This window comes from Rhinolophus ferrumequinum, chromosome 8 (assembly GCF_004115265.2).
Source record: "Rhinolophus ferrumequinum isolate MPI-CBG mRhiFer1 chromosome 8, mRhiFer1_v1.p, whole genome shotgun sequence".
Lineage (NCBI taxonomy): Eukaryota > Metazoa > Chordata > Mammalia > Chiroptera > Rhinolophidae > Rhinolophus > Rhinolophus ferrumequinum.
This window is the reverse complement of record NC_046291.1, coordinates 33,620,767-33,640,693: the sequence shown is the minus strand read 5'-3', so window position 1 is coordinate 33,640,693 and position 19,927 is coordinate 33,620,767. Positions and strand designations below refer to the sequence as shown.

The 19,927-nt window shown below is 33.5% G+C and overlaps 1 protein-coding gene and 1 pseudogene across 1 annotated transcript in view; both read right to left on the bottom strand.

The window, feature by feature from the left end:
- The window catches only part of PGAP1 (post-GPI attachment to proteins inositol deacylase 1), a 69,886-nt gene that overhangs the window by 13,975 nt on the left and 35,984 nt on the right, over positions 1–19,927 (bottom strand). The window contains 11 exon segments of the mRNA XM_033112414.1: positions 86–282; positions 1,188–1,215; positions 1,218–1,277; positions 3,582–3,675; positions 7,064–7,102; positions 8,881–8,989; positions 9,416–9,482; positions 9,982–10,033; positions 10,132–10,205; positions 11,951–12,026; positions 17,798–17,875. Of these exon segments, the coding sequence (XP_032968305.1) occupies positions 86–282; positions 1,188–1,215; positions 1,218–1,277; positions 3,582–3,675; positions 7,064–7,102; positions 8,881–8,989; positions 9,416–9,482; positions 9,982–10,033; positions 10,132–10,205; positions 11,951–12,026; positions 17,798–17,875 (874 nt within the window).
- Positions 15,978–17,772, bottom strand: LOC117026011 (heterogeneous nuclear ribonucleoprotein H-like; annotated as a pseudogene).

The following is a 19,927-nucleotide window of genomic DNA, read 5'->3' as shown; positions in this document are numbered from 1 at the left end:
TAATTCTAAGGTTCACCATCAGAATATAATTTTTTTCTTAATTAAGGGCAATGAGAAAGTTTTAATCATTCATTCTATTCTTTACCTTTTCAAGCTAGCCACAATGAAGAAAGGAGTCTCACAGATGCAGAAGAAAGTAGGCCACCCCAGTAGGCAGTACATGTTCCAAACAGAAAGAGAATCAAGGACACAAGGGGGAAACACATACTCTGACTAGTTAAAACGATGGCATCTAATTCTGGTAGTAATAACACATCCCATAATTCTTTAAACCATTTATACCTGTGAATAAAAGAAAATATACAATAAAAAACAATTTAAAAATCAACAACTGCCATTCAAGGATTTAATATCTGAGGTGTATGACCATTCACTAGAGTCCCCAAAGGACCATGACACACAATTTGTAACTACACTGAAAAACAAATTTCAATTCCTTGTAGGGAACAAGCCCTTTATCTTCCAAGTAAGTCTACTGATCTTCAAGATTTGAGTCCTAAGTCTCAATGCAGCTTTACTGCTCTCTACTGATTCTGTAAAGACAGAATAAGTGGTCTTTTTAAGTTAGAAAGCCAAAACCTATCTGTAATGACAGAAGAAGAGATCTAAATAATGGTTCTTAAGCAAAAAACAGAATGTGAATAAATTAAGAATGGAAAGTTAAGTAGGGTAGAGAGATCTAAAATACATCTTAAATGTATCCTACAAATTGCAATTCATTTTATGGTTTATAATTTCTGAGTGTATGTCAATTAAATTATATGATTCTTTTAAAAAAAATAAATAAAATAAAATAAAATAAAATAAAATAAAATACACTTTGTATGGGAAGTAAGAAAAAGTAATCTGAGGCACTGTTTCATCAACATCCTACAATGGTTGTGTTCTGGGATACTCAAAGATCATGAACCATATATATCCCTCTACAAATGTTAAAGGCCTGGTATATTTACAGTCTAAATTTAGATTAATATGTACGATAAGTTAAATGGTTACTTTGGAAATAGTTATACTACTGAAGTAAATGTTCATATACTTATCAGGCCTTTGTCTAAGAGAAAAATCTCATTTAATAAAACAAGTCAATTGCCGTATTTGTGTGAAAATTTATATTCCATTATGGAGACAAACATAATGTTTTATATACAATACAAAATTAAAATCATTATCACAGATATAAAACTTACCCCAACAGAAACTTAATCATAATTACAAAGGATCAACTTTGTATGGTTTGGCTTCTTTATCCAATATAGTAGCATATTCTAAGCAATGACCTGGTGGATAAAAATAAATCATATGTAGTACAGAATTCAGTCATTAAGTATAAAATATATTATACCCTGCACTGTCTGTAAGAGCAGCATATTCCATGTCAGATAAAGCAAGGGTCTTTATTACTATCACAGAAACTCTCTTCAAAAGATTTAAAATTACTGGAATTCAATTGTTCCCACATAAGAGTATATATTCAATCACTTGTAAAACAAATTCTGGAAGTCCTGGCTGGGGTTTCAACATCTGTATTTTCACAAAGCTCCACAGATGATTTTTTTTTTTTAAATACTTTACTGCGATACAATTTGCATACCATACAATTCATCCATTTTAAATGTATGCTCCTCCGTGGTTTTAGTATATTTACAGAGTCATGCATCCATCACCACAGTTCATCTTAGAATATTTTCATGACTCCCAAAAGAAAATGTTCCCCTTAACTGTCACCTCCAATGCCTCCCCAATCCTAGGCAAACACTAATCTAGTTTCTTTCTCCGTAGATTGGCCTATAAGGAACATTTCATATAAATGGAATCATACAGTATGTGGTCCTTTGTGATTGGCTTCTTTCACTTAGCACGTTTCCAAGAGTCATCCATGTTGCAGCACGTAGCAACACATTTTATTTATCCGCTCATCAGCTGATGGACATTTGGGCTGCTTCCACTTTGAGGCTGTCATGAATAGTGCTCCTGAGAACATCTGTGGATGAGTTGCGTGTGGGTGTACGTTTGCCTCTCTCTTGGGTATATACGTATGTAGGGGTGGAGTTGCTGAGTCATATGTTAACTGTTTAACCATCTGAGGAACTGCCAGACTGCTTTCCAAAGCAGCGATACAGTTTTACATTCCCACCAGCAGTGTATGAAGGTGCCAATTTCTCCACCTCCTCATTAACACTTGTAATTGTCTGTCCTTTTTATATAGTTATTCTAGTGAGTATGACCCATGGTGATTTTGGATAAGCATCCTTGGTTCAGAATTACTTGTTTAATTGATGTGAGACATAATCCCGGACTTACAATCTCTAGATGAACTAATATCATAATCTCTGGCGTCTCTATGGACTACCTGGATATAAATTCTGTATTGTTGAGAATCAGTTATCAGTTCACTTGAAAGTAAGGAGAATGAAATATCTCTTTCAAACTTTCAAAACAAGATATTTATATTCAAGTATAGTTGATGTTATACTGCCAAATAATCTCTTAATTACAAGGCTGGATCTGGGCAGAGCATACTGAATGTTTTTTCTTTCTTCATGGAATATAAATTAAATCAGGTTAAAATGAACACTAAAGGCAGACCTGAAATTGTAAAAAGTCATTGAAAAGGAATTAGCAGCTGTAAAAGGAATTGGCAAGATGGAAATGGCGGAGGAATTTTGGTATTGCTTTTATTTATCTTGGCCCCATTCTTTTTCCTATCTCTTGCCTCCCTTAATTACTATCCAAGCCCAACAAGTGTGTAAGGACCTTACATCCTGGGAAACTACTAATTGCCATTCTCTACGGAGGGTTTGATCCAATATACTATATATTCTATATTTGCCCCTCCAGATCTATTCTCCACCCTTTACTTTGCTCTGAATTGGGGGAGGCTGACTTTTACGGACAAGCTTCTAGTTAAGTTCAGCGAATGAGGGCCACTGGCAGATAGGATAATGGGTGGAAATAAGGTTAGTGTATTTCTTTTCCCGCCTTTTCCCCTGTTGAGCCACAGACTGGCTGTGGCCACAGCTGTACCCAAGGCAGCAGCTGCAGTAATGATGTCCTCTCCGACAGTTCTAGGTTTGCTCCCTCCCTTGACCTGAACCTAGGAGTATTAGATGGCTCTGTTGTTAATCTGGCACTTCATCATTTCTTGTTGCTTTTCCTTAACCCTACACAAACCTTTGAAATAGTCCCTTCACCAGACTCTCAGTTATTCGATTCAGTGTGCCAGGACCTACCTGATACAGCCCAAGTATCACACTGAATAACTACTACGTGCTTGGCCCTGTGTTAGGTACGGGGGTCAGAGTGAAAACAAGATCCCTATCAGTGAGACTCTAACCATTAAGAGGTCCTCCAAATAGAGGGAAGACACTTCAGGCACAAGGATAGAAAATGGAGAAAGCAAGAAAGGGATTTTCTTGGGGATCTCTTAAAACTGAGAAGATCTCAAATCCCTGTAAACTTGAGAGAGATGGGCTATAAAATTTTCAAGAAATTGATGTGTCTTCCTTAGCCACAGGAAGGATAAAAAAGTAGTAATGGAGCACAGAGGAAGGAAGGGAGGGAGGAGGGAATAACATTCTTACCTGTTGAGAAAAGAGAGTATAACTGTCCTCCATAAGCAAGAAGAATGCTAGATATCACATAAGCAGGAAGAGCTCCACCATGAAATCTAACTACCTAGAAAACAGGCAAAGCAATGGGCAACTTCTGAACAGTCATGGTAATGAAATCAATGTATTTTCACATAAAATAAAAGTGTCATTCTTCACTTTAAATCTTTCATGACGTGGCCACAAAGGTATTTCTAGTAATGGGTATCAGAAGTCTGTGTAAAAATAAGTGTTAAGAGTATAAGCATAATAGAAACATGGTATCTGAATTTTTCATTAAAGGCTACTAAGGAGAATAATAATTGAATAACAAGTGCTACAAACTTTTTTACAAGGCAAGTTTAGTGAGCAATTAATATGTTCTACACATAGCAAACATCTTAAAAATGCATTATCTCATGCTCTCCTCCCAAAAACCTTTGAGGTAGTTTTTATCCCTATTTTACAGATGAAATTCACGGCACAGGGAGCCAAAGTAACTTGCACAGTTAAAAACACAATACACAGGCAAGTTATTTACTTGTTACCTCTCTATGTCCTCATCAGTAAAATGGGGACAATAGTACTTACCTTATAGGTGGTTTTAAGGATTAAACATGTTCATTTGTATAAAGCACTTAGAATATTAACGTGAACATGATAAGCTAGCAGAAAACATAAGCTGCTATTATTAAACTTCTATGTCCATCACTGTCTTTGGAAATCTTGTGGAATGGGATTTAACTCAGAGCCTAAGTTCATAAACATTATATCATAGTGCCTCAAATCAGTCTATCAGCTGATCCAATCTCTGTGAAAAACATACATACAAAAAATAAAGTGTTAAGTTTTTGTTTTAATAATAAAGTTTTAAAAGAAAATTTAAAGCATGTCTCTATTCACAGAATTTTTTAGAAAATGTATAGATTCCCTTGGAAATTTGATAAAAGCTATGGAAATGCATGCTTCCACAAAATGCTGTGTAAATTTTCAGCAAGTTCAAGGTCGTCTGGAACCTCCTCTGCGGATATCCAGGTTAAAAGAGACAAGAAAGCCTCAAAAAACTTATAGTCTATATTCATGATTTATAGTTTATAGCTTTGAGTGGAGAGTGGAGCAAAATAGAAAAGGTCATTTTTCTACCTATTACTAAATGATACTCATTGCCTGCTAATGACATGCTAAGAAATATACAGCATACATTAGTTACCAACAGTATGAAAGGCAAGTTAAGCAGCATAGCAGGTTCTGAGTCAGACTCCTCGGTTTAGAGTCCAGTCTTGCCTCTCACTAGCTCTGTGTCCTTGGGTCAAGTACTTTACCCCTCCTTCTCTCTATGCCTGTATCAGTAAAATGAATATAAAGAGCACTTCATAGAGAGTCTGAGGCTAAAATGTGTTCCTTTTGTGCAAAACATTTGGAATAGTAACTGCAAAGGGAGATGATCAGAAAATATTAGCTGCTATTATTAACCTTTAATGCCTTCACTGTCTTTAGAAATCTTATAAGAGGTCCTACACAAGTATTCTATACAAAAAACTTTATAACGACTGTCATTGTTACAAGTGTTAAGGGTTATACTGGGCCATAGAATCAACAATCATAAAGTGATCTCCATGAGTCAAACCATAGACATGCTTCATTTAGTTTTGTGTTTGACACAGTATTTCTTTACATTTTTGAATTAGATGCCAACATTGAAAAATTAAAAGTTTAAAAATCTAGATTTCCAGTGTCTCTTAAAATCGAAAGATTTGGCAACATTGGACTTCACTCCTACATAGAAATGATTTATTAGGGCTTATGTGTTCTTTTGAGAAAGTACCTTTCAGCTTATTTTTTGCCCTCTTTTTCATAAAAGTAGACTAAAGAATATGTAAATACATTTTCCTTCTCTTTTTCTAGAAAAAAAAATTTATGAAAAATTTTCTAATTAAATACTAAAGATTCTCCCAAGTGGTTCCTTTTTATTCCTCTTCCGAGCTTTCTTTGAATGAATCAGCAATGCTGAAAATATGTATTATTTTTTAAATATAAGTAAGATATATTACACAACTTCATTTCATTTTCCTACTGTTCTCAAGCTAAATTTGTAAGCAAACATAAAAGAAGAACATCTTATGTCTTTTCAATAATTTGAGAACCTAATTACCATAAATCCTTTGATATTTAGAAAAGTACCCATCTCTGATCCTGTAATACCCACACATCTTCATTTTTTTAGAAAAATGTCTAAACAAGAATATTAACCTGTCCGTTTTTGGTGCACATATAATTATGCTTGACTATAGAGTATCGAGCTAACTAGATTCATCTTGTCACTAATCTGAATTATGAGGCACAGGGATGATATAAGAGAGTATGTTATATCCTCAGCTAATACCATCATGAACAGTAAAATGCCGTTTGGTTATACTAAAAATAGGACAGCATGAATTCTTCCCCTATATTCCAAGAGATAATTTTTCTTAACAATTGTTCCTTAATGCTTTACTTGTAACTCTCCATGATTTTTTCTCCAATACTATTTTCCAACTTGTATTAACATGTAATCTTCTCTTTCTAATGGAACATAAAATTTTTATACATTAACTTAGGAATTGTCTAAGGTTCACAATTTAATAATAATCATAATCCAGTTCTGATCAGGTTGTTGTGAGGACCAAATGAGATAATGCATATTAAAAAGTTTCTAATTTAATTTTGATTTGAGTTTTATTATAATTGTAGAATTAAATGACTAAATTAAAAATATTCTGCTATGCTGGGACTGCAAAACACAAAAAATAAAGTGAAAGTAATAAAAAAAAGGCACAATAAAAAATCAGTAAATTTTAAACCTGTATTTCTCTGACTAATCAGTATTATTTATTTATGTCCTGGCTATACAATTCTGCAAATTACAGTGATGTTTAATATAATAGCAATTAAACTTTTGTAACACAATTTATCTATGAATTATAGAAAGATACTCCTCAAATGAATTTAAACTATTTCAACACGTTTATTTTTAATATAATTCACTTTCACCTTTTACAAATTGAGCATGCACAAAATAAAAAGTTCTTTGAAAATGTTCATTTATATGACAGAGCCTACAGATTTATTGGACTATGAATTATAGCATAGTATAAGCAACATGAAATCTTAATACAACATTCATTTAGCCAAAAACTATTAACTTGTTTGAGAATCAGGAATCAGCTCTCATTTCTAGGAAGTATCAAAAATGAAAGCATCTCCTTAAAGTTGGCCACCTAAGGCATGTGTGACACGAATGATTTTTAGATTTTATTTAAGTGGAAAAAAGGAGAAAGAAGAAGAAAGAAGCTGCAGTAGTACAGGCAGCAGCAAGAGAACATAGGTGGTCTGCTAAAATATTATAATATCCGGCCCTTCACAGAAAAAGTTTGCAACCCCTACCTTACAGTTTCTATTCACAAGGCAATAAATAATCAAACAGGAGTGTCTCTTACCTGTCCAAGGATTTGTGGAAAGGAAGTCTTCACTGTTACCTAGTTTAAAACAATCATTTTAAAAAAGGTTATTTTTCCTACACTCCTCTAGTTCATTTTTTATTAAATTGAGCACTTCTATACATCTCTAAGCATAATCATTAATATTTAATAATAAACCTAAAGGCACTCAAGATCTCAAAAGAATCCTCTGAACCACCAACAATTAATTTGTATCAAGTGTAATTATACTGTTTAGTATGTTTTCCCATACTCCAAGTCTTTAACAAGTGGATGAATACTACAGAATATATGGTAACCCTTTACTAACTAAAATATTTAATTAACCTGAATAACTTATTACCAGATCACGTAAGCTAAAGAATTTATTGAACGATTGAGCCCAGAAGTTATACATGTTTGTTGAAAAATTAAGCACAAAGTAATCAACCTATTATTTAACTAGTACTTTAAAGTCTCAAACCCAGCATTAAATAGAGGTAAGCTTCTGAGTAAATTTTATAAAATTAGTTTCATATGTTACATGACCAAAACACATAGCACATTTAGTAAAATTTAAGCCAAAAAAATATTTTGAAAAGAAATTCATCATTATGTCTAGCATAAATACACTTTCTTTGATATAAGGAAGTCTGGGAAAAGGAAATAAATCTTTCATAGAGAGGTTATAAAATGACTATATTTTGTCAAAAAATAGACTTTGAAAATATAAAGTATTTGTAAAAACATGAATATTTTGAGAACATGCAGTATTTGGAGCCAAATTATTAACACAATTCTTGCTATATCTGTAATATCAGAAATATGAAGGTACAAGTTAAAAACCACTACCGCCCTGCAAAATCTTTCAATGTCGGCAACAGAAAGCAAGACATCAAAGTATTAATAAATTCCATAAAATCTTTAATAACTCATAATATTAGTCCAATTAAAAATTGGTTGTAGGAACATATTCTACTCATTTGAGCTACCAATCCTAGTTCACCCTAAGAAAGTTAGTTCTAATAAAGAATCCAAATATTTAAGTTTGGTTTAAAGTGGCTGAGTAGAAATAAGATATTTCACATAAACCAGAAATCTGTGATGTCACCACAAATGTGTACTTCAACCACTTAAATCTGGGATCCTTAGAACCCAGGCAAGTTCTAATACAGAAAGGAAGTTGTTTAGTTCATGAGTCCATAAGTAAACAAAATGTTACTCTAGAGTTTCCCTTCTCTTAGCACAGAGATACATGTGATTGTAACACAAATACAACAGGCACTAAATTGTACATATTAATGACTAACTGAGCTTAATAATCAGTAAAAAGGAAAAGAAGATCCTTAAGCTTATCCAGTAGAGCTGGAAACCAATATACATCATATTGACTACTGAATTTAAGCCACTTAAGCTGGTTTCATGATGTTCTTCAACTTATAAAGGATTCTGGACTTTGGGCTTCCAAATTGAAAAGGTTAATCTACAGTCTCAATTTTTATTTCATTTTCTATTATTTATTAAGATGTATACTTTCAGTGGCCCAGGTAAGAAAATACTGAGGTATTAGCCTCAGGTATATGATGATGTGGAAGCAGACAAAATGGAGAATATTTAAAGCAATATAAACGGCTATTTCTTTTTTATATAAGTGTTTATTTCTAATATTTATTGTCTTCCACATAAGACCTGGTCTATATTAATTATTTTTTGCTCCAAAAGACGCATTAGAGCTGATGGTCCGGCTAGGTCTTATTTTCGGGGAAACACGGTATAAAAATATACTTCCAGTTAATTCTATAACTAAATCTTAAAAATTAAGCAAACATACAGCTTACCTCATACTGACAGTCTGATGATGTGTACATTTTTAATAATGCTACATGGCTGTCATTTTCTGGTTGAGCAATATGGAGTTTCACAGAAATTTCTGTAGAAGATGGAACCCTGAAAAGATAATGTAAGTATCAATTCTCAAATACAAAATGCTGTTAAATCACCATGGTTAAGTCAATCCTCAGCACAACCCAATGCAATAATGTAGAGGATGCTAGATGTCAAACCCACTATGGATGGACACTCTCAGTCATATCACAGTTGTCTAATGCTCCCTCTAGGACACAGAAGTTGGGGAGAGGGTTGGAAAAGGTTCCTGTTCCAGGCAATTCAGGTTTAAATTCTACATCATTTAAATAAGAATACTATATATTATCTTCTGGTAAGTTATCTTATGGGCACAATCTACATAAAGGATACCTACATTTTACTAACAGGCACTGTAATAATTTCACTATGATTTAAATAAACAAACTAAGTAGAATACATATTATTCAAAAACACAAAAGTTTAAGGTAAATTCTTTCATATACTTACTGTGCAATGGTTAGTGAATCTTCATAAGACCAGGGAATATGAAGTTTATAGATACTAGTTATTTCTTCTGTGAAAACATAAAGGAAATACATTATTACTAATCTTATCTCACACTAAATGTTATATAAGCTACTATAATATCTAACTACTTATACAATTACCTATTTCATAAATAAATCAGTAAAGTTACATCACATAATAAGAAATCACAGAGGATTATTAAGTAATAATGTTTAAAAAGATTTACAAAAGATATTGGGGCATATGGGAGGTACTAAGAAACTAGAAAAACATTAAACAGCTAAATCTAAATTACTATTATAATAAGACAGCAAGATATATAGTATTTTTTAAATGCAGATATTTAAATGAAACAGATGAAGATGTTTACTGTTAAGAAAGGGTCATGATAAATATGTTGGAAATATAAACAGCTTTTCTGTTATGACGTATTTAATTTTACTTCACATAAAATATAAAGAAACATAAATACAGAAAATTCAAGTAAAGACCTACTGATTCTTCAAATGACAATATCATTATACTTTTTAAGAAAATACACTTACCTTTGACTCCTGAGCACTTGCTTACTACGTTGATTTTAAAAGCTTGGTATATCTAACAGTTTGACCACAAAAACAAAAAGAAAAGTTTATTTGTTTGCTTAACTAAACAGTAAAGTAAAATCAAATCCTTGCTATAGTCAGGATAATTACCTGTCCAAAGTTCAGAAGCTCTATATTATAGAATAGGCCACTTGTATTTAATATCACTTTCCTTGAAGTCAATCCTGTTAAATTAAAAGTACTGTATTGCTTAGAATACCAAAGAATAAAAAAAAAAAAAGAAAAGAAAAAGAACCAATTGCTTAAACAATGTTAAAATGATACCAACAGATTTTTAATGTTATAAAACAGTTTACACATTCTGGCTTCTGATATGAAGGAATGAACTCCTAAAAATATGATCCTTCTTCAATAAACTCTGGACAAAAATATTTATAATGCCTTTTAATCATATGTATGTTTTAAAAACATCAAGCTTGTATTTCCAACTTCAAAAAAGTACGCTTTCTTGGTAGATCTCTTATTTTATAAGCTTGCTATCTTTAATGAGCTAAGTGATTCAGCGTTATCATTTCTACATTGTTTTGAGTATTTTTCTATCAAACAAAAAAGGGGGCGGTCCAGGGGAGGTATAAAGATCTTAAAGGAAGTTTCCTCTACCAAGTAATACAGATTGTTTTCATGAATGGCATATAAGGACACAAGAGCCAATCAAAAAAGAGATTCCAACATCCAATGCCAGAATTTAAGCAAAACAATGTAACAATAGTATTGGATTATAACCCAATGAATAAAATAAATATGCATGAGTCCATTACTGACATAAATAAAAACAGAATAAATAAATAAATCAGGGAGAAAGGGCAACTTCTCCTTAGGAAGCATTCCAATACATATAGAATACCAGTAATAATTATCTCAGACTAGATGAATCAATGGTTGCTAAGATTAGTGGTTTATTTTGAAGAAAAACAGGATGCTTAATCTCAGAGTATCTCCCCCAAGATATTCATTAATTACAAAAAGGAAAGCAGTAACTTGACAGTGGAAACACCTGGCAGACACCACCTTAACCAAGCGACCAAGGTTAACATCACCTCTAATTAGACACAGTGCTATCATGTGTCCTTTGATATGATACACTGAGAAGTACCCATCACTTCTGTGATATTCTTGCCAAAATGCATAACCTCAATTAATCATAAGAAAACATAAGACAAATCCAAATTGAGGGATATTCTACAAAATAACTGACCGGTACTCGTCAAAGGTGTCAAAACTATGAACAAGTAAAGACTGAGGAACTATCAAAGATTCGAGGAGACTAAAGAAACAACAACTAAATGCAATGTAGGAACCTGGAGAAGAACATTGGTGAAAAAACTAATGAAAACCAAATAAAGCCTGTAATTTAGTGAATTTCTTAGTTTTGTAATTGCATTGTTAATATTTTTAAAATGTGAATGAAGGATATTTAGGAACTCTGTACTCTTTCTGTAACTTCTCTGTAAGTCTAAAATTATTTCATAATGAAATTTAAAAGAATATGTAGTTATGTGTATTTTACCACAATAAAAAAAATTGTGAAAAATATATTTAGAGAAATTTTGAAACCTTCTTAGGACAGATAAAATTTATACCTTATAATAAGCCTTTTTTAAAAAGGGCCAACATTTAGTATAAATTGACATGAGGACACACACACAAACACACAACTACTTGCCAATGTATGTGATCACGGAGAAATTTCTTTTAAAGTTCACTTCTCAGAAGATGACTGCTGGCCCAATATTAAATAAGAATCAAACCACTGGTCCACATCATATTGTTACTCTAAGAACCACACTTGAAATACACAACAATACTCTTGTTACATGGCTCTGCTTTATTGCAGCTAACTTGCAAAATAAATCAGCACTCTGTGAAAGAAAAAAGCAATTCTTAAGATTCCCAAAATCAAAATACTTACCAAAGGAAAAAAGATGAGTTACAGGGAGCTGTATGGATCTTTTCTCTTTTTTAAAGAATTCACAATCTACAACAAACTAAATATAAAACATTGGTTTATTAGGAAAAAAACAGATTTAAATTTATAGTAAAATATCTTGACTTGATGTTTGAGGAGAAATAAAAGTCTTTAGCTTTGGAGAAGGTATCGTGTGTCACACTCTAACTCTGGCTATACTTAAATGGCAAGAATTCCTCAAGTAGAGATGCGAACCCAAGAAAACTTGATAAACAAGCTTAAATTGATAGACAAATTATTAGAGGGTCATTTCTGTAACAACAGATCTATACAAAGTTTTCTTGTAGTTAGTGTTAGGTGTTTCTAGAAGAGGGGCATTGAAGAATGGAGCCAAGTATTAAGAGCCATGGTTAACTCAATATTAATTAGGGATTTAGATAATACATTTGAATATTTTCATAGTCAAAATGCAAGTGTCATTGTTCCTTTTTTAAAATTCCACATCTATTAAGTATCTACAGTCTAATTAGACTACAAAAGGCATTTAGAGACATACTATGCCATTCATTAACAGATGGCTAATGTTACTGTATAAGATTATTTTAGGCTAAACAGTGATTATAGTAAATGGAAAAAAGGTTTACTATGTATGAAGCAAAAAAAGTAATGACATTTCAAAAAAAGTAAACCTAAAATGTGACATCTGCATCACTACAATTTTTGTAATGACATTTCTAATCGATTGTTTTTACAAAGGCATATGGAACTCTGCTCTCAGCTGTCTGCAGTAGAACAGTTTCATTATTACTTTGATCTATAGGAGCTAAAGAAATTAATCTGATGCTTAATTGTAGCTAGCAAATAGTTTGCTGTCTACAGAAAGCAGAAAGCCAGTAGGGTCTATCCCAGGCTTTTCTAATAATTACACCCTGTATTTGTTTGAAGCAGCACTATTGTGTTTGCCTCTTGGATGAATTTTTATTGTTTTTGAAAGTGAAAAAGAGATGAGGGAAAATGCTATTATGCTGTAGTGCACACAAAGGAATTAAAGGAAAAACATGTTAAGGGGCTTTGTTTTTATTTTTCCCTCTTTACTAAACAAGGCAAAGAACACATATTTTCATTATACGAAGCAGCTATTAAAATGTCAGAGAAATCATCTATTGAACAGGACTATTAATTATATTTTACAAATATTTTTGAGTTAAGCTATTGCCCGAGATAGGGACAGAATTTTAAATCACTTTGTACAGGTATCTTAAATAATACAATTTTTATTATTGTTTTAAAAATTTGGCCATGCTTTTTATAGAATTAAACCCTTCCCCAAGAAAAAGAATTCAAGTGTCTCTCTTTGAAACAATCAAGGGAAATAATTTCTAGTAGATTCATTTTGTTTTCTGTCATCAAAAAAATGCAGATAATTCCACATTTGCATTTTGAAAATTATATTATCAGTTTACTCAAACACTTTTAAACTGTGTATTTATATATATATATGTATATATATATATGTACACACACATATATATACATATATATCTTTATGACAATAGGCTCTGACAGACGTGCAAAATTATTAAAGACCTAAGTTATCATCCTAGTGAGATGGTGTGTGCAACAGTAGCACCAGCAAGTGTTACTTTCCAAAGAGCATTAAGGCATATTACACATTTATTAGGCTGCTTTGATTTCCTGTTTGTGAAAACTCATTAATTTCTTGGAATAAGCAGAGACCGTCTTTCCAAGTTTGGGAAAGATGTTAAATTCATTCAAAACCAACTTGCCTGACAGGAAAACCCTTAAAGAGAGCTGTTAGTATTGAAGATGTTGAATTATTAGGTTGGTGCAAAAGCAATTGCAGTTTAAAAGGTTAAAAATAATTCCAAAAACCATACTTACTTTTGCACCAACCTAATACCTCTCACTTGAGCCAAGCAAAACAAAACAATGAATCTATTCTAAGCTACTTGTGAGATTCAATCTTTGAGATGCTTCTCAACTACATCCCCCTTTTTTAAATTTTCCTAATGATTTTGGCCAAAAATGTCATCAACTTTCTCTTTCAAGAAACATTATTTGAGCATTTATGTGGTAGTACCTAAAGGTTGAAGATACAAAGTAGAATAAAACATATCTGGTGTTCACTCTCAAAGAATTCACAGTATGGTGATGGCAGTGGAGACAAAAACAAATAAATTATAATTCAGTGTCATAAATTCCTCAAATAAGTTATAAACAAAGTAGCATGGGGATAAATAAGAGGTTACTGGAGGAGTCCAGAAAGAAAACAGGAATACTTAGGCTAGATCTTAAAGGATAAGTTTGTTGGGTGAAATATGGAAGGATACTAGAGGGTCTTTTACCTCCATCTTTTTCCTAACCCCCTACTTCTCTCAAAAATCACCATCCTTTTATTTCTACTTCCACTTCCATAGTACAAGCTCTCATAACTCCTTATGAAGTGCCTATTCTCTCTGTTTCTAATCTATCTTATACCATAGATCCATCTTCGAAAATAGCTCTGAACCCATTACTAGTATGGTGAAAAATCTTTCAAACCCCTACTGACTCCTTAATTCTTTAAAATCCTGAATCTTCCAATTAAGATCTTCCACAATACGTCTATGAACTATTTTTTCAGACTTTTCTTCCATTACTATTCTACTCATGGTGGCCATCCTTTTAAAATTATTATTTACTTATTCACTGTTTTCTAAACATACCTCAGGCTTTCATACTTTCATGCTTGGCTCCCACTGTTTTTCTCTCAACAGTGCTGTTCATAATAACTTTCTGCAATGATGCTACTATATTTAGCATCTTGAATGTTGTTAGTACAGTCAAGGAACTGAATTTTTAATTTTATTTTATTAAGTTTAAATAGTCATACATGCTAGTGACCCTCTTATTGAATAGCACAGGTCTAGAATGTTCATTCTACCTATAGGAACATTAAGTATCCTCTAAGACAATTTTAAATTCACTTCATAATAAAGCCTTTCTTGATTCCATCAATCAGAGATATTTGCCCCCTTTACACTTTCCTTTTTTTGTTTTTGGTTTTGTTTGTTTTGTTTTTAAAAGGAAGATTTATTTGACAAGTTTCACTTAGTGCAATACACCTAAAAGGAAATCACAATACAATGAAGGCCTCAGAATTTCATACAAACACCAAGACCAAAACCCTAAAGTATTGGTATTGCGTCTCAAATTTTCCCCTTTAACTTAAAACAAGCTTAAACTTGGGTACGTTAGAAGTTATTAAATGAAACTAGAATTAACAAACATGCCAAATGTTTCACTTTTAATTGTAGATATAGCTCCCATACTGAGTTTTACAAAAAAGCATGTCTTTCAACAGACACCCAAAGTGTTCAATGTAATGTGATGTAAGAGCAACATTTAACATAATTCAACTGCTTTAACCTAAATACACTTACTGCTTAAGTACATACTACAATAGAACTAACTTGAGAAAAGCTAAAAATTGTTTAACAGTTATACTCAACTTAGTTGTTACATCCTAGATGAATGTGTTCAAAAATACTGAACCTTAGGTCTTTAAAACAATCCTAATTTCCACTTAGAGTAAGCATAAATCACAAGCTGGTATTGCAAAACTGTTATTAAGTTTTGTTTCTTTCTTTAAAAAATGTTGCCTAGGAGTCAGTGATGGGGCTGGTTACATTCCCCACCCACCCCTCATAGTGGACACGCTAGACATCTCTCCCATTCCATTCACGCCCATAGATGCATGGCTTCCGCCATTGTGCTGTGTTTCCCCGAAAATAAGACCTACCTGGACCATCAGTTCTAATGCACCTTTTGGAGCAAAAATTAACATAAGACCGGGTATTATATTATATTAATTTATATTATATTATATTATATTATACCCAGTCTTATAGTAAAATAAGTCTGGGTCTTATATTAATTTTTGCTCCAAAAGACACATTAGAGCTGATGGTCTGGCTAGGTCTTATTTTCAGGGAAACACGGTAGAAGCTGCTGTTCACTGCTCCTTGGCTGCCTATGCAATGTTTGACTGAAAATCACTGGAGTTTTCCTGTAAAACTTGGCCATATCCACTCATGCTGCTCTGGCTGCCACAGCTGCCTCAATAACCTCCACCCAGCTGCTGGCTTGACGGTCCCCCATAAGTGGACTGATTTGACAAGCCCATGCCTTCCATCATTTGGCTACCAGAAGCACCAATGCTTGCTCCTGCTGTAGAATTCAAGAAGAGTTCTACATATCTGTGTTGCATATTTTCTTTGTCTTTCGACATAGCTGCCACAGCCATCTTCATGAGTTGCAAACTCAAACATCTGCTTCACCAGCTACTCTGCCATCCGGACCAATTTCAGTACGTACTCTCACAGAGTGGAGTGGTGAGAAAAAATTATAAATGTCATTCTCAGTAGCTTTGTAAGGTAATCCCCACATGTGCACACAGTGTCCTGTTGTGCTCTGGAAAGTGGAGCCACCATCCCCATATCTGTGGTCAGACATTCCTGAAAAACAATAATTGAGGTCTCTTCCAAATCTATCTGACCCCAATCCATAGCCGTTGTTATAGCCATTATAATCATCACAGCCTCCATAAACACCACGCCTCATCCTTTCAACGCCAGCTCCCATGCCCATGCTGTTAAACCCTCTGCCAGCCCCAGGTCTGTCATAGGGACCTGGATGCTGCATGGCCGTAAGCTTTCGTGGTGGATCATAGTGAGTTCTAACTTCAGCTGCACTGCTCTTAAAGATTTCGATATACCTGTGCCCGCTTCTTTCCCTGTGTGTCTTTAGAGTCTTTTCAGCTATTTCCTGGGAAGCAAACTGCATGAAGGCCTTTCCCATCCTGCTCCCCTGGAAGTCCTCTGGCAATGTTATCCCATTTGGCACGATTTCCAACCCTGAAAGAACTGAACAATTTCTTCCTTACTACATCCAAAGGGGAGTCCTCTAAGCCGTACAAAGCCATCACTGGCTGTGTCAGGACTATTTGGACCAGTATGCTTCAACACCCAATCCATTTCAACGTTGTTTGACTTGAATGCTTCAACATATCTGTGTCACACAGTTTCTCTGCCTTTTTTCAGGGTCAATTGGACTTCACCTCCTGATTCAAGTTCAACAAAAGCCTCGCCACTCGGTCTGCCTTCTCTGGTGTAGATGAGATGAATCCCTAGACCCCATTTTGAATTTTGCAGTCAGAAAAAAACAGCAGCACCTCATCAGCCGAGCAAGACCAAGGCAAGCCCCGGACCTTCACCATGAATCCCTCCCGGCCTTTGGTTCCCAATATCATCGTCTCTTAGTGGGTCCTGGCATCAAGACAGACTGAATATATGGCTTCAGCGTGGCTGAGAAAAAAATCTCCACTTGTCATATGTTTGCTATATTCTGATTTTATATGTATTTTTGGGTACCTCTTGTATCGTCACTCTTCTCCATTTCTAAATATATTTCTCTTCCCCAAGGGTGCTTAGTTTTTTGAGAACAGGGTTTGTTTCTTCCTCATTTGTGTGCCTTCTATAATTCCTGGCATAGAGTTTACACATAAAGGGGCACTCAATAATCAACATTTTGTTTTTCTTTTTCAGTTGTAATAGAAGATTTTGAAAGACTGATAAAAGTATAACTAATTCCCACTTGGAACAAGGAGACTTGTGTTTATTCTGCTTAGTTCAAGTTAGAGTAGCTGATCCTAACTGTCTTAGGTGAATCACCAAAGTGGCTATTGTTTTAGATAAGCCCTGTGCTGAAGAAATCATCAAAAACCAACTTAAATATTTAGCATGAATTTTCCCAAAACATTCTGATAACAACCCTCAATCCATTTGTTACCTTACTTCCATGAATAGATGGTACATAAACAACAAGATGAGACAAAGATGGATAGTCTTGAAGTCTTAACGTCAGAGACTAAAAAAAAGATGAAAGTAAAAAGCTGATATTATTTCTTAGGGTATTTAGAGATTAAAGAACATTAAAAGAAAAATAAATTGCAAACACTATTTCTTATTCAATAAGTTACAAAAACACAGATTTCAAACTTTATCTTCAATACTTCATAAGATGCCCATGTTTACATTTTCGGGTTAATCCTGCTGAAAGTCAAATTCCTAATAATTATGTAAATATGGATCACCAAAAATATTCCTTGAACTGTGTCCATTCATGTAAAAACAAACGACATTTAACACTAAATTTAAATATTTTACATAATTATTTCCAGATTTGGTCTTTCTTTTCATAATTTGTCTATTTGTTTCGTGATGTTACAGTAGTACATCTATATTTATTTTGGTAGTATATGACAGAGACTCAACAGCTGATAAATGAATGAATGCTAAATATGATAGAAGAGTTGCAACTTAATCTCAAAAGGCTGTGATCTACCCCAAGTAGTACAGACTTGGTGGCTAATGATGTATATGACTATCATCCCCTGGAACTTATCTCAGTAAATGACATGAAGGCACAGTAAGGTTAATAATACCCCTCGCCAAATGAACATCTATTCTGTGCAAGAGAATTAAGACCAGACCCTACAGTCCATATTTTGAGGAATAAGTAGATAGGAGACTGGCCTATTTAATGAAAAGGAAGCCACCAAATACAGTTGTTTTTTTTTTTTTTCCTGGAAGTACATGTAGGGTTGGGAGTATTTATGTGTTGTTAACAATTTGTATGCATTAAGAAATTTCTGCAGATACTTAACTTTCTCCATTGTTCTTCAGATGCACCTGTGTGGGCAAGTCCAGGCAGAGGTTCTGAAGCTAAAGAACTGCCTGCCAATGAGTGGCCCTCTAACAACCTGATCAGATTTACTTGGGAGTGCTTGTTAAAAAAACTCCTGGGCTTCACCTCAACTCAGCAAAGTCTCTGCAACAGACATATATTCTAATATAAATGAAAGGGTCTTAAAAGGGCCACACAAACCACAGCATAGGCACCTGAGACCAACCAGACAGATCATAGATAGTATGAAAGACAAATTAATTAGAAAGAACCATGGATATTCCGTGTAACTGTCCACTCTAACAGCTTTTGTTATTTATTCTCAAGAGTAACATTTTTCTCAATATTCTTTTTTTAGGATCAGAATACTTTTAAAAAGAATCCATGTCAAAATACATTTCCTTGTAAAGTTAAGTTCCAACATAGTTACAATGTTGTCAGTAGAAATTTGACAATATAATAATATTCATCAAATCATTATGTTGACAGGTAAGATTAATATGAAGTTTGAAAATTTTTCAGTTTTAGTAAACCTGCAAGAGTAAAATGCCTTTAATGCTGAGGCACCATCCAGAGGAAATCAAACACAAGCTGGTTGAGATGTCAGAAATCCTTGAAGTTCTGCCACTGTGTGTAAGGCAATGCTATGGTGACAAAGTATGATTTAATCAGGCAGCGACTGGGTAATTTGTCTCATAAAACTTAGATTTCTTTTAAAAGTTAATTTTTTTGTTTGTTTTTAGCAATAAGTACTTACTAAATTCTTGGCCTTCTGTGTTTGTGTGTGTGTTTAGAAACTTCTTCATAGTACCCATGACAGAAAAGGTCCACATGATTGGTATTTAAAAATTGAATTTACAAGTGCTTTCTGGAGGCTTCCATCTATTTATTAACAGTACAGTCAGCAGAGATGCCAAAAGTGAAATGATTCTCATCAATTATATAAATATGAATAAAATCCACAACATTTTTTCACTTTAATCTTTCCTTTCCCTTCAACTTCATGGGAACGTAATTCTGTGTACTTTTTATAAATGGTAACACATATTATATGTAATTTTGATTTTCATTATAATGGAAAAGTTTATTTGACTTTAATAATTACAATACTCTTCAACTGAAGACATTTAAGATTACAGAATATTGTAATCCTGTTTTCTAACTTCTCTCTTTCATTTCCCCCCCCCCCCCCATAAATTCTAGTATACTTGTAATGCTGCCTGGCAATCTCTT